The 14,693-nt window shown below is 47.2% G+C and overlaps 1 protein-coding gene across 3 annotated transcripts in view; it reads right to left on the reverse strand.

The window, feature by feature from the left end:
* Positions 1–14,693, reverse strand: part of LOC144507720 (choline transporter-like protein 2) — a 93,498-nt gene that overhangs the window by 60,038 nt on the left and 18,767 nt on the right. The window contains exon 1 of one of the 3 annotated variants that reach the window (XM_078234949.1): positions 7,585–7,739. The exons of the other annotated variants lie outside the window; for them this stretch is intronic. Within the exon in view, the coding sequence (XP_078091075.1) occupies positions 7,585–7,618 (34 nt within the window). The 5' untranslated portion in view covers positions 7,619–7,739. Of the gene's footprint in view, positions 1–7,584; positions 7,740–14,693 lie in introns of those variants that run through there. 3 annotated transcript variants of the gene reach the window in all.

Raw genomic sequence — 14,693 nt, forward strand, 5'->3', positions numbered from 1 at the left:
TGACATTCTTTACTGCAATGTATCAGGTAGACAACGTTGGCCGAGTTGCCAACGTGGTCTACCTGATACGGCCAACATTGTCTACCTGATACGCTGCAGGAAAGGATGTCCCGAGGCATGGTACATTGGAGAGACCATTCAGACGCTACGACAACGGATGAATGAACACTGCTCAACAATCACCAGGCTGGAGTGTTCTCTTCCTGTTGGGGAACACTTCAGCAGTCACAGGCATTCAGCCTCTGATCTTCGAGCAAGTGTTCTCCAAGGCGGCCTTCACGACACACGACAACGCAGAATCGCTGAGCAAAAACTGATAGCCAAGTTCCGCACATGAGGACGGCCTCAACCGGGATCTTGGGTTCATGTCACACTATCTGTAACCCCCACGACTTGCCTGGGCTTGCAAAATCTCACTAACTGTCCTGTCTGGAGACAATACACATCTCTTTAACCTGTGCTTAATGCTCTCTCCACTCACATTGTCTGTACCTTTAAGACTTGATTACCTGTAAAGACTCGCATTCCAACCATTATTTTGTAAATTGAGTCTGTGTCTTTATATGCCCTGTTTGTGAACAGAACTCCCACTCACCTGATGAAGGGGCAGCGCTTCGAAAGCTTGCGGCTTGTGTTACCAAATAAACCTGTTGGACTTTAACCTGGTGTTATGAGACTTCTCACTGTGCTTACCCCAGTCCAACACCGGCATCTCCACATCATGGCTACTCAGGAAGGACAGTGGGTGACATATTGTAGGCAGACTATTGCGCACCATAACCTCACGCTCAAGCACTGGAATAAGCCAGGAATTAATTCATTTGATTGGGTATTTACTGAGAAATAAACTCAGATGAAATAAAACATTGGGTGACACAGTGGTTAGCACTGCTGCCTCAAAGCGCCAGGGATCCGGGTTCAATTCCGGCCTCGGGTCACTGTCTGTGTGGAGTCTGCACGTTCTCCCTGTGTCTGTGGGGGTTTCCTCCAGGTGCTCTGGTTTCCTCCCACAGTCCAAAGATGTGCGGGTTAGGTTGATTGGCCATGCTAAATTGTCCCTTTGTGTCAGGGGGAACTAGCAGGGTAAATATGTGGGGTTACGGGCATAGGGCCTGAGTGGGATTGTTGTCGGTGCAGGCTCGATGGGCTGAATGGCCTCCTTCTCCACTGTAAGGATTCTATGATTTCCCTCTGTATGGCTGACTTGCCACATGATCTTAATATGCATCTCAACTGACATAACCGACCTGATGTACTCCTCACAACCCAGTACTCCCTCAGTAGAGTCTCAGTCCAGTTAAATCCTACATCTCTGGAGTGGGGCTCCTACCCACAAATGTCTGACTTAAAGACATGAGTGATACCCAGAATGGTACAGCAGAGCGGTGTAAGTGATTTAAATGAGGCGCTTAGTTTCTCCTTAGGAAGTTGGGCAAATGGCAGACTGTTCCAGTGGGAGTGCTCACACATATTCCTAGTTGGACAGCAAGACCATACTGGACAACCAGCAGGTCCCCACACTTCAGTAAGGTAAACCAGCACAACGACCAGAGGAACATTCTGCTAAACCCGCTGGCCCCGACTGTAAAATGTGTGCTCCAGTAAATCCCTCTCTGTAATGTGTCCAGTGAGACGGTGCCAGCAAGCACCTCAAATAACTATTGGTGCAGAACATCCAAACACATTTACACAAGAATGTCAGAATTTGGAGTGGGAATAGGCAATTTAGCCCTTTGAGCCCACTCCACCATTTAACATGATCACGGCGGATATTATCCTGGTCTCAACTCTGACTTTCAACATCATTTTACCAAAATCTTCATCGTTGTTGCTGCCTCACATCATACAGAAAGCCTGATCCATGTACAAAATTTGTTGACTTTGTATTATTTCATATGGACACTCAGTCATTACTAAGAATACTTGGAGTGTGTATGTGCAGTCTCTGAGCAATGAACTGGAGTAGAAACATGTGTGGACAAAAGGAATAGAATGTGACGGATGAATTGGATGGTGCATCTTGTAGCAGTGTGTTCCTCTGTCTCCTTCGGAGTTTCCATCTGACGAAGGAGCAGTGCTCCGAAAGCTTATGGTATTTGCTACCAAATAAACCTGTTGGACTTTAACCTGGTGTTGTGAGACTTCTTACTGTGTTCACCCCAGTCCAACGCCGGCATCTCCACATCCTTTCGGAGTATTCAGAGATATCCATGTAGAATTATAAACATGATTTTGCCTTTCTGGTTGTAGGGACAGTGAGATCAGCTACAGCCCCCTAAAGCTGCCTTGATTGGGGAATTGCAAGGGCTGAATCTGACGGCTTCCTGCTCTGTTGCAAGCGGCTTTGTCCAAACTCCTGATCTGTCATTTGAACCCGATTGCAGCAGTCCAAGAGTTGTATACCCTGTAGCTAAACTTCCTTTACTCTGGGAATTTAGTCAGGTTTCTATGGAAAATGATTGGAATTTCCTGACCATACGCCCAAAGGAAGGCAAGTTATAAATTCTGCACAATCTCCTGTCCTTTCCTCTGCTGTTTGGCCAGTCACAGAGTTAGAGGAAATTATCCAGGTTTATTCTGAAAAGCTTCACTCTCAGCTCTTTGCTTCCCTCAATTTTCACTTCCTTCTCATAGAATCCCTACAGTGCAGAAGGAGGCTGTTCAGCCCATCGAGTCTGCACCAACCACAATCCCACCCAGGCCCTATTCCCGTAACCCTACGTATTCACCCTAGCTAGTCCCCCTGACATTAAGGAGCAATTTACCATGGCCAATGAACCTAACTTGCACATCTTTGGACTGCGGGAGGAAACCGGAGCACCCGGAGGAAACCCACGCAGACACAGGGAAAACGTGCAAACGCCACACAGACAGACAGTGACCCGAGGCCAGAATTGAACTCAGGTCCCTGGTGCTGTGAGGCAGCAGTGCTAACCACTGTGTCACTGTGCTGCCCCACCATCTCTTCACTGGAAAGTGTTTTATCATGGCAGGGATAAAATTCACCTCAAGCCAGCTGCCCGACACAGCCTCATCAACCAGTCTCCCATCCATTGACTGGCTACATTTCCCGCTGCCTCGGAAAAGCAGCCGGCATAATTAAGGATCCCATCCACCCCAGACATTCTCTCTTCCACCTTCTTCCTTCGGGAAAAAGATACAAAGTCTGAGGTCACGTACCAACCGACTCAGGAACAGCTTCTTCTCTGGTGCTGTCAGACTTTTGAATGGACCTACCTTGCACTAAGTTGATCTTTCTCTACACCCTAGCTATGACTGTAACACCACATTCTGCACTTTCTCATTTCTTTCTCTATGAACGGTATGCCTTGTCTGTGTAGCGCGCAAGAAACAATACTTTTCACTGTATATTAATACATGTGACAATAATCAAATCAAAATCATCAAAGTCAGCTCCTGCAGGGAGCCGAGATGGTGACTGCTGACAAACTCTTCAACTGTGAAGGCGTTCAGCCAAGTCTGATCTTATCCAAACTGCAGTGTTCAACCCCAGAAGAGGAGAGATCAAGAATGGAGATAACAAGCAAGAATCCCTGCTGCTGCTGGAGAGGAGTTGTCACATTTCCATCAGTGCCTGGCTACTCAACAGAGAACTGGATTTGAATCAGATAAAAGCAAATGCTGGAAAATCTCTGCAGGTCTGACAGCATCTGTGGAGAGAGAATAGAGCCAACGTTTGGAGTCTGAAGACAATAGAAAATAGGACAAGATTTATACTGTTACGGTGAGCAGGGGGGGGGGGGGTGGTGGCATTAAGAGATCAGGGTTTGAACCGCACTGACCTGGGATTTTATTCTTTATTCATGTTACGGGGCGTGAGTGTCGCTGGCTGGCCAGCATTTATTGCTCGTCCCTAACTCCCTCCATTTCAGAGGGCATTAAGAGTCAACCACATTGCTGTGGATCATGAATCACATGCCTGTCAGACTGGGTGAGGACGGCAGATTTCCTTCCCTAAAGGACATTAGTGAACCAGATGGAGTTTTTTTTAAAATGGCAATGGCTTCATGGCTATCTGGACTTTTAATTCCAGATTTATAGTGAATTCAAATTTCACCATCTGTCTTGGCGGGATTTGAACCCAGGTCCCCAGATCTTGTTCTGGGTCTCTGGGTTACTCGCCCAGTGACAAGATCACTGCGTCACTGCCTCCCCAGGATTCCTATATAGCAGGCAGTGTTTGATTCACTGAGCTTGTAACAGCAAGTCTATCGATGGGTGAATGGCCTCTTCTCATTCCACTTGAGTTTTCATCTGTTTCCAGGATGTTGTTTTTGCCCATTGTGGACATCACTGGCTAAGCCAGCATTTATTCCCCATCACCAACTGCTCTCTGGAAGATGGTGTGTGACACCTTCTTCAACAGCTGCAGTCCCTGAGATGTCGGTGAACCCAGAGAGTTCCAGGATTTTGACCCAGTGATATTGAAAGAGTGAAGGAATGGCGACATATTTCCAAGTCAGGATGCTAAGTAGCTTGGAGGGGAAACCTCTGGTGGTGGCGTTCCCGTGCCTGCTGTCCTCATCCACTTAAGGGGTAGAGATCACAGGTTTGGAAAGTGTTGTTGAAAGAGTCTTGGTGAGTCGCTGCAGCACATTGCGTATAGAGCACACACGGCTGTGTCATCGGCAATGGAGGGAGTGTTTGTTTAAAGTGGTACCGATTGGGTGCTGATCAAATAGCCCATTTGGATGGTGTCAAAGTTGTGAGTGTTGTTGGAGCTGCACTCATCCAGGCAAGCGGAGAGCATTCCATCACATTCCTGACTTGTAGATGGCAAGGATAGCATTTACTACCCATCATTGAAGTTAGTAACTCAATGACTTGCTGGGTCACACCTGAGGGGAATAAAGCGTTAATAACGCGTTCCCTCATGATAACCATCTCTGAGCACTGTAACTGCTTTTGATACATGACCTGTGGACTTTAATTCAGTAAGAAGTCTCACACAACACCAGGTTAAAGTCCAACAGGTTTATTTGGTAGCAAAAGCCACGAGCTTTCGGATCAGGCTGTCCCTTCTGAACAGTCCAACGCCGGCATCTCCACATCATGACTTTAATTCACCCAAACTATCCATCATGGCAAATCCATTCTCCCTCATCCTAACACAGCATGGTGTCCAGGTTTGAGCCTAAACAGCAACTGCTGTCAGGCTATTCAGCCTAGAGGGCATCACAATTTGTTTCTTTTAGGCAAAGTGCATTTTCCAGTGGAGTCACAAAGACAGAGGAGAAGCAAGAACTCATATCCCAAGCCCATGTGCATCAGAAAATCCAGCAGCGCGCATCCTGCTGCTCTCTCTGAACGCAACACCAAACTTCCTGATCCACACGCATCAACAATACCCCAGACTGAAACATCACAGCAGGTTCAACTGGCTTAGACAACTCAACAGAGCATTATTATTGCAAGAAGAAATATTTTCCTTCTTTGGTCCTTCTAAGAGAAAGTATTTTATTTCACATTCCGAGGGAAACCTGGCTGTTAGCATCAGCTGTGGGAGAAATCTCAGCTGCCAGATAAAGATCTGCCCACCCAGCTCACCGGATGAACTTGCCGCACTCTCTCATTACTCTGTCAGCATTTTACAGACAACCTCGGGAAACAATTCCAATTCAACATTTTGGATATTATTGAGAAACAGAGGGAGAGCAGTGGCTATTTTCATTTCAAACTCAGATTTCTCACAATATTTTACCAATGTATAATACAAAACTCTGGGCATCCTGCTGCTCTCTCTGAACGCAACACCAAACTTCCTGATCCACACGCATCAACAGTACCCCAGACTTTCCAACGCTGGCATCTCCACATCAAGCCTTTCAATCCAGACCATTCTGAGAGTTAGAGTCAAAAAGCACCACTATCCAGCTGGACTTCACTATCACCGTCCATCCGATACCCCAGCCTGGCCCCTCACCGTCCATCCGATACCCCAGCCTGGCATCCGATACCCCAGCCTGGCCCCTCACCGTCCATCCAATACCCCAGCCTGGCCACTCACCGTCCATCCAATACCCCAGCCTGGCCACTCACCGTCCATCCGATACCCCAGCCTGGCCCCTCACCGTCCATCCAATACCCCAGCCTGGCCACTCACCGTCCATCCAATACCCCAGCCTGGCCACTCACCGTCCATCCGATACCCCAGCCTGGCCCCTCACCGTCCATCCAATACCCCAGCCTGGCCACTCACCGTCCATCCAATACCCCAGCCTGGCCCCTCACCGTCCATCCGATACCCCAGCCGTTACTGAGAGAGCGGTGCACCGCCAGTGTCACTGAGAGCACGGTGCCATGTGCCAGCAATGCTCCGACCAGAGGTCCAATGAAATTCAGTCCACCATGTCTGTCCCCACGCTACAGCAGCTCATCTTGTCGCAGCAGATTATCAAGAGCTGATGTTTCCCCTCCTTACGAGAAAACTAATAAATTCACACACAGCAGTTACTGCAACACAAAGTAATCCATTGGGCATCAAGAGCTTCAGGGTGTTTGCAAGGGACTCAAGGTACCAGATAAATACTGTTTGCAACACTTGCATAACACTGGCACCCAAATTCAATGACACCCAAATCCACAAACCAAAAAAGCTCCGAAGCTTCAGTCACCAACACAATTTCAGAGGAGTTCATGTTTTGGCAAAGTTAGTGTTACACCTCATACACTTTCAGCAAATGAAACATGCAATTAAAATGATCTGCAAGCATGTACTCTTCCCTCTGTCAGCATTTACATCACAGCTAGTGGTGAACCCTGGGGCAAAGGAGATGTACACCGTCTGTGCAGAGTCTGCACTTTCTCCCCATGTCCTCCTGGTGCTCCGGTTTCCCCTCTCAGTCCAAAGATGTGCGGGTTAGGTGCATTAGCCGTGCTAAATTGCCCCTTAGCGTCAGGGTAACTCGCTAGGGTAAATGCATGGGGTTATGGGGATAGGACCTGGGTGGCATTGTAGTCGGTGCAGGCTTGATGGGCCGATTCTATGATTGTATGATTCTAAATTCTCCCTCAGTGTACCCGAACAGGCGACAGAGCGCAGCGACTAGGGGATCTTCACAGTAACTTACTGCAGTGTTAATACAAGCCTACTTGTGACACTAATAAATAAACTTTAAAACTACATGCACACCACCCACACACTTCCAGCAATTGTACTTAAAACAGGAGATTCCAAAAACAAACAAGTTAGAGTCAGGCTTTGGCAAACTACAAGTTTGAATTTTAAAAAGCTAAAAAACATGGTAATTAGTCTGCGGCATACACCTGTCACTTAAATAAAGTCACATTTAGTTTCACTCCGGCTGATTACAATTTCAGAGCTTTATAATTTCAGGCCCAGCCTCTCTGTCCCACACTCATTAACATTCTGAGCACGAAATAGAGACAAGATCCTGGGAATACTCCATGACAGTAAATACTATTTTGGGCCTGTCTGCTTAACTGCATTCCTCACACACACCACCTACTCTTCAGAGCCACACCGATGGCAAACAGCAGGCGTAAAGCATCAAGAAACACGAGCTTTCAGACACAACTGGCACAAGGTTCATGAACAATTACCATATTTCCCATAGAAATTATCCTCCGTGCTCATGGTCGCCAACACTGCAGGTTCTTCACACGATGGGCTGTGTTATATCCTGCAGCTATCGGTGCAACGCCCGCCCCTGTAGCCTGCTATACAACATGCTGTTCTGCTCAGCCCCATTCAAACCGGTTTAGCTGGAAACTCAGCAAATTAAAGGCGCAGTTACAATAAAGGAGATACAAGCCCAAGGCTGTTTCCGTCTATTATTGATTGGGTGGTGACTGAGGTTTGTGCAAGGACCTCCCCTCTTTCCTTCTATTTGAACAGGACTTAAAAACAACTTAAATTGAGGTGCACAGATTGTACCATTAACATTTGAATAATACAGAGAGAGATTAAGGTTTTTAAACGTGTGATTTTGAGAGTGGAGTTTGAAAACTCTCTTGTGACACGGTGACATATGGCACGGTAGCACAGTGGTTAGCACTGCTGCCTCACAGCACCAGGGACCCGGGTTCGATTCCCGGCTTGGGTCACTGTCTGTGTGGAGTTTGCACATTCTCCCCGTGTCTGCCTCCCTCACCCCAAAGTGGGTTAGATTGATTGGCAATACTAAATTGCTCCTTAATGTCAGGGGGACTAGCAGGGTAAAGGTGTCGGGTTAGAGAGTGGGATTGCTGTCGGTGCAGGCTTGATGGGCTGAATGGCCTCCTTCTGCACCGTGGGGATTCTATGATCTCAGGGACAGGTTAATAAAAAGAGGGAATATAATGCCAGTAGAAAGCAAAAAATGACAACTTGTCCTAATTTGCAAACTTAGCAATGCAGCAAATGAGGAGCATTGTTCAGTTTATTAAAGATTTAGATTTATTATTGTACACTGCTCCTATCTGCCCTTAATAAGCTTAACAAAAGGGAGAGGTACAGAGGTGCTTCTTCTCCGGCATCTCTCCAGAACGAGAATCATTTGCTTCCATTCCAGTTCGATGGGTTTCAATGTGGCAGCTAAGTCCCACACGGAATGTGCAGATCCTGCCACACGTGCTGGAATGGTTGGGCAGATGGGTTATTTGAAGACTTGTGCGCTCTCTCCAATGCCTCGACTTTGCCTGTTCCCAACAAAGTCTCTCTTTGCAAAAATAAAAAAAGATGGGGCGAATTCAGCTGGTCAGGCAGCATCTGTGCAGAGAGTTAAAGTTTCAGGTCGAGATGATCTTTCGGCAGTTGTGTTTTGATTTCAGATTTCCAGCATCCGCAGCACTTTGCTTTTGTACAGGTCTCCCGATGTGTTTGGTGCCTTCACAGGCGTGTCTACTCCATCTTGGTCAGTCCAGGCCAGGGGCTTCCATGTATCAGCAGCTACGCCTGATCTCTTCAGTGATGCTTTGAGGACATCCCTGAAGTGTTCCCACTGTCTTCTTGGGCATCTCCTGCTGCAACCATAGAATCCCGACAGTGCAGGAGGCGGCCATTCAGCTCATCAAGTCTGCACCAACCAAATTCCCACTCAGGCCCTATCCCCATAACCCCATGTATTTACCCTAGCTACTCTCCCTGACACTAATGAGCAATTTTAGCATGGCCAATCAACCTAACCCGCACATCTTTGGACTGTGGGAGGAAACCCAGGCAGACACAGGGAAAACGTGCAAACTCCACACAGACTGTCACCCGATGGCCGCAATTGAACCCGGTCCCTGGTGTTATGAGGCAACAGTGCTAACCACTGTGCCAAGTCCCAAGTAGAACATGACCATGAGGGTTTGGTGTCAGGCATACTAACTACGCATCTCCTGCCCAGCGGAGCTGGTTTTGGATGATTATAGAATCATAGAAACCCTACAGTGCAGAAAGAGGCCATTTGGCCCATCGAGTCTGCACCGACCACAATCCCACCCAGGCCCTACCCCCACATCCACCCGCTAATCCCTCTAACCTACGCATCTCAGGACACTAAGGGGCAATTTTAGCATGGCCAATCAACCTAACCCGCACATCTTTGGACTGTGGGAGGAAACCAGAGTACCCGGAGGAAACCCACGCAGACACAAGGAGAATGTGCAAACTCCACACAGACAGTGACCCAAGCCAGGAATCGAACTCAGATCCCTGAAGCTGTGAAGCAGCAGTGCTAACCACTGTGCTACCGTGCCGATTAGCACTTTAATGTGGGGAGGTTAGCTTGGGAGAGGACATTGCTGTCAACTACCTTTCTTGCCATTGGATTTGGAGTATCTTGAGAAGGCACCTCTGGTGGATTTTCCTCAGTGCTTTGAGATGTAGGTTGTCCAAGTCTCTGAACATATAGAAGCATGGGAATCACTGCTGTCCTGTAAACCACGGCCTTCACCCCGGTCTGAGATCCTGGGCCTCAAATACTCTTTTCCTCAGTCAGCCAGACACTGAGATGATTCATCCGAGGCGACAGTGAATTTTATCCTCTTTGTCGGCCTTCGTCAAGAGGAGGCTCCCCAAGATATGGAAACTGGCCCACACTTCCCAGGACCTTAATCGATGGGGGAAGGCGCTGTCCATCTGATCTGGTTGGAAGAGAACCTTAGGGTGAAAGGACCACTTTCTCAGAGGTTTCAGAGAAGTCAACAATGACGTGGAGTTCAGCATGCACACAAGCATCGTCTGCAAACTGAAACACAACGACCAAGGCTGGAGAGATTGAACAATCCCACCCAAGCCCTATCCCTCTATCCCCACATATTTCCTCTGCTAATCCCCCTGATACTAAGGGGCAATTTTAGCATGGCCAATCAACCTAACCCACACATCTGTGGAGTGTGGGAGGAAACCGGAGAACCCAGAGGAAATCCATGCAGACATGGTGAGAACATGCAAACTCCACACAGTCACCCGAGGCCGGAATTGAACCCGGCTCCCTGGTACTATGCCACTGTGCCGCCCCAAAAGCTTCCTAGTGGGTTGCTTGAATCATACCCGGAGTGAAACATCTTATGCTCACCCTGATGCCAAAATCAAAACTTGACAAAACACCATGGGATTTCTGGCCTGGGTCATAACACATTACACAACACACTAGCTGCGGTTTCACCAATGTCCTGTACAGTTGTAACAAGACTTCTCTACTTTTATACTCCAGCCCCTTGCGATGAAGGCCAACATTCCATCTGCTTTCCTCATTACTTGCTGTAGCTACAAGCTAACTTTCTGTGATTCATGTGCAAGGACACCCAGATCCACCTGAGCAGTATCCTTCAATTTAAATAATATTCTGTTTTTCTCTTTTTCCAGCCAAAGTGGACTGCCTTCATATTATGCTCCATCAAACATTTTTCCACTTATTTAACCTGTTATTATCCCTTTGCAGACATTCTGTGTCCCCTTCACAACATGCTTGCTTTCCTCCTCCTCCTCCACCACTTTATGTGGTGCTGGAAAGGTACCTGAGTGAGCTCCTGCAGTGCATCTTGTCAATGATACTCACTGCTACCATTGTCCTCTATTTATATTCGGAAATACAGGCCAGGATTCTCTGGTCTCTCACGCCCTACCACCGCTGCTGCCAGCAAGAACGGAAAATTTGGCGCTCAGCCAAAACTCCAGTCATTGCAGTAGGACCGGAAAATCCCAGCAGCGGGCGAGGTTGGAGAATTCTAGCCATCACAAAATTGAACCCAACCAGCCTTTACCCACCGCACTACCAAATACTCTTCCTCACCTTTATCTGACCTCTTTGGTCATGGTGCAATGGGTGCTTGATGAGAAAGAGCGGTCCTTTAGTAAACTGGGATGGATCGAACAGAATGATCCAAGACAACACTTGTCTGCTCGGAGTGTCAGTGCTCTGGCTTTCTCGATGGTGGCAATTAAGACAGAGATAGATAGGTTCCTGATTAAGGGGGAAAAGACAGGAAAATGGGGATGAGAAAAATGTCTGCTATGATTGAATGACGGAGCAGACTCGATGGGCCGAATGGCCTAAATCTGCTCCTATGTCTTGTATCTGTCTGAAATGTTCTCCTACTTCTGGTTCCTGATGATCACAGCAAGTAATACATCTCCTCCAAAAGTTTCTGCCCTCAGTACAAACAGGAAAATAAACAGCCACCTAAAAGTCAAATCTTGGATAAAATAAAGCAATCTGTCAGATTGGTAGAAGAGCGAAGAGGGGAAGGGAAATTAAATCGGGGAATTGTATCTTCACTATCCGTTGCAGTCGAGTTGCCATGCAGTCTAATCCTGCTGTGCACCTTTTCAAGTTCCTTTAACAGCACTGGGCCAGAACTGCAGCTGTACAGTTATAAATAGCGATCGCAAAAACTGCTGCCCAGAGATGCAATTTATTTTGCAACCCAAATGTCTTCACAATAGAGGAATAACCCCTCACTTGCTCTGGCCCAACAACACTCCAAGTCTCTAAGTTCCTCCAATTCTGGCCTTCCTTAACCGCGATGTGGAGATGCCGGCGTTGGACTGGGGTGAACACAATAACAGTTTTAACAACACCAGGTTAAAGTTCAACAGGTTTATTTGGTAGCAAATACCATTAGCTTTCGGAGCGCTGCTCCTTCATCAGATGGAGTGGATAAAGGGACACACTTCGAGTCACACAGGAGCGAAGACTCGACAGGGGAGACGGCCATGACCATTCGGAAGACTGACCAGAGAAGGAAGGAAGGAAGAAGCGGCCATCGAGACTCACCTTCGTGACGACGGACCAGAGGGACTCAGAGAATCGGACCTGCAGTTCAACCAAACCATCTTTACGGATTTTCACTCCATCTGACGAAAGAGCAGGGCTCCGAAAGCTAATGGTATTTGCTACCAAATAAACCTGTTGGACTTTAACCTGGTGTTGTTAAAACTGTTACTTCCTTAACCGCTGCAGTCCACATGGTGTAGGTGCACTCACTGTGCTGTTAGGGAGGGAGCTCAGGATTTTGACCCAGCAACAGTGAAGGAACAGCAATATATTTCACAGTCAGGGTGGTGAGTGGCTTGGAGGGGAACTTCCAGGTGAACTCCCATTGGCTGCTGCCCTTGTCCTTCTATATGGCAGCTGCCATGTGTTTGGAAGGTGGACCCTACAGGCAAGTGACTTGTGGCTTGTAAGTGGACGACAGATTTTGGGGAGTCAGGAGGTGAGTTCCGCTCCACAGAATTCCCAGCCTCTAACCCACTCTTGTAGTATTTATAGATGGCTGGTACAGTTCAGTTTCAGGTTAATGGTAACCCCACAGGATGTTGAAAGTGGGCTGGATTCAGCGATGGTAATATCAGTGAACGTCAAGGGGAAATGCTTGGATTGTTTCTTGCTGGGTATGATCATTGCCTGGAGTTTGAGTGTCATAGAGTCATAGAGGTTTACAGCATGGAAACAAGCCCTTCAGCCCAACTTGTCCATGCCGTCCTTTTTTTTAAAAAAACACCAAAGCTAGTCCCAATTGCCCGCATTTAGCCCATATCCTTCTATACCCATCTTATCCATGCAACTGTCTAAATGCTTTTTAAAAGACAAAATTGTACCCACCTCTACTACTACCTCTGGCAGCTTGTTCCAGACACTCACCACCCTCTGTGAAAAAATTGCCCCTCTGGGCCCTTTTGCACCTCTCCCCTTAAACCTATGCCCTCTAGTTTTAGACTCCCCTACCTTTGGGAAAAGATATTGACTATCTAGTTGATCTATGCCCCTCATTATTTTATAGACCTCCATAAGATCACCCCTAAGCCTCCTACACTCCAGAGAAAAAAGTCCCAGTCTACCCAGCCTCTCCTTATAACTCAAATCATCAAGTCCCTGTGGCATCCTAGTAAATCTTTTCTGCACTCTTTCTAGTTTAATAATATCCTTTCTGTAATAGGGTGACCAGAACTGCACACAGTATTCCAAGTGTGGCCTTACCAATGTCTTGTACAACTTCAACAAGATGCCCCAACTCCTGTATTCAATGTTCTGACCAATGAAACCAAGCATGCCGAATGCCTTCTTCACCACTCTGTCCACCTGTGACTCCACTTTCAAGGAGCTATGAACATGTACTCCTAGATCTCTCTGCTCTATAACTCTCCCTAATGCCCTACCATTAACTGAGTAGATCCTGCCCCAATTCGATCTACCAAAATGCATCACCTCACGTTTATCTAAATTAAACTCCATCTGCCATTCGTCAGCCCACTGGCCCAATTGATCAAGATCCCGTTGCAATTGGAAATAACTTTCTTCACTGTCCACTATGCCACCAATCTTGGTGTCATCTGCAAACTTACTACACATGCCTCCTATATTTTCATCCAAATCATGAATATAAATGACAAATAACAGTAGACCCAGCACCAATCCCTGAGGCACACCGCTGGTCACAGGCTTCCAGTTTGAAAAACAACCCTCTACAACCACACTCTGGTTTCTGTTATCAAGCCAATTTTGTATCCATTTGCTACCTCACCCTGAATCCCGTGAGATTTAACCTTATGCAACAACCTACCATGCGACCTTGTCAAAGGCCTTGCTAAAGTCCATGTAGACAACATCAACTGCACTGCCCTCAGGTACCTTCTTGGTAACCCCTTCAAAAAACTCAATCAAATTTGTGAGACATAATTTTCCACTCACAAAGCCATGCTGACTGTCCCTAATCAGTCCTTGCCTCTCTAAATGCCTGTAGATCCTGTCTTTCAAAAAGTGACTTAAATGTTACTTGGCACTCATCAGCCTAAGCTGAATATTGAGTAGATCTGGCTGCATATAGGCAAGACTGCTTCAGTATCTGGGGAGTCGCGGATGGTGCTAAACATTGTGTGAACATCCCCACTTCTGACCTTATGATGGAGGGAAGGTCATTGGTGAAGCAGCTGAAGCTGGTTGGGACTTGGACACTACTCTGAAGAACTCCTGCAGTGATGTCCCAGGACTGAGATGACAACCATCTTCCTTTGTTCTAGGTATGACTCCAACTCCTGGAGTGTTTCCCCCTATTCGCACTGACTCCAGTTTTGCTAGGACTCCTTGACTCAGTCAAATGCTGCCTTGATGCCAAGAGCAATCGTTCATACCAGTTCCTTTGCCTCCGTCGCATCTGTCCTGATGATGCCACTTACCAAAATGACACTGCTGGCATATCTTCCTTAACCATGGTTTTCCACCCATTGTGGTAGAGAGGGCTCT

The sequence above is a fragment of the Mustelus asterias genome, chromosome 19 (genome assembly GCF_964213995.1).
Source record: "Mustelus asterias chromosome 19, sMusAst1.hap1.1, whole genome shotgun sequence".
Classification (NCBI taxonomy): domain Eukaryota; kingdom Metazoa; phylum Chordata; class Chondrichthyes; order Carcharhiniformes; family Triakidae; genus Mustelus; species Mustelus asterias.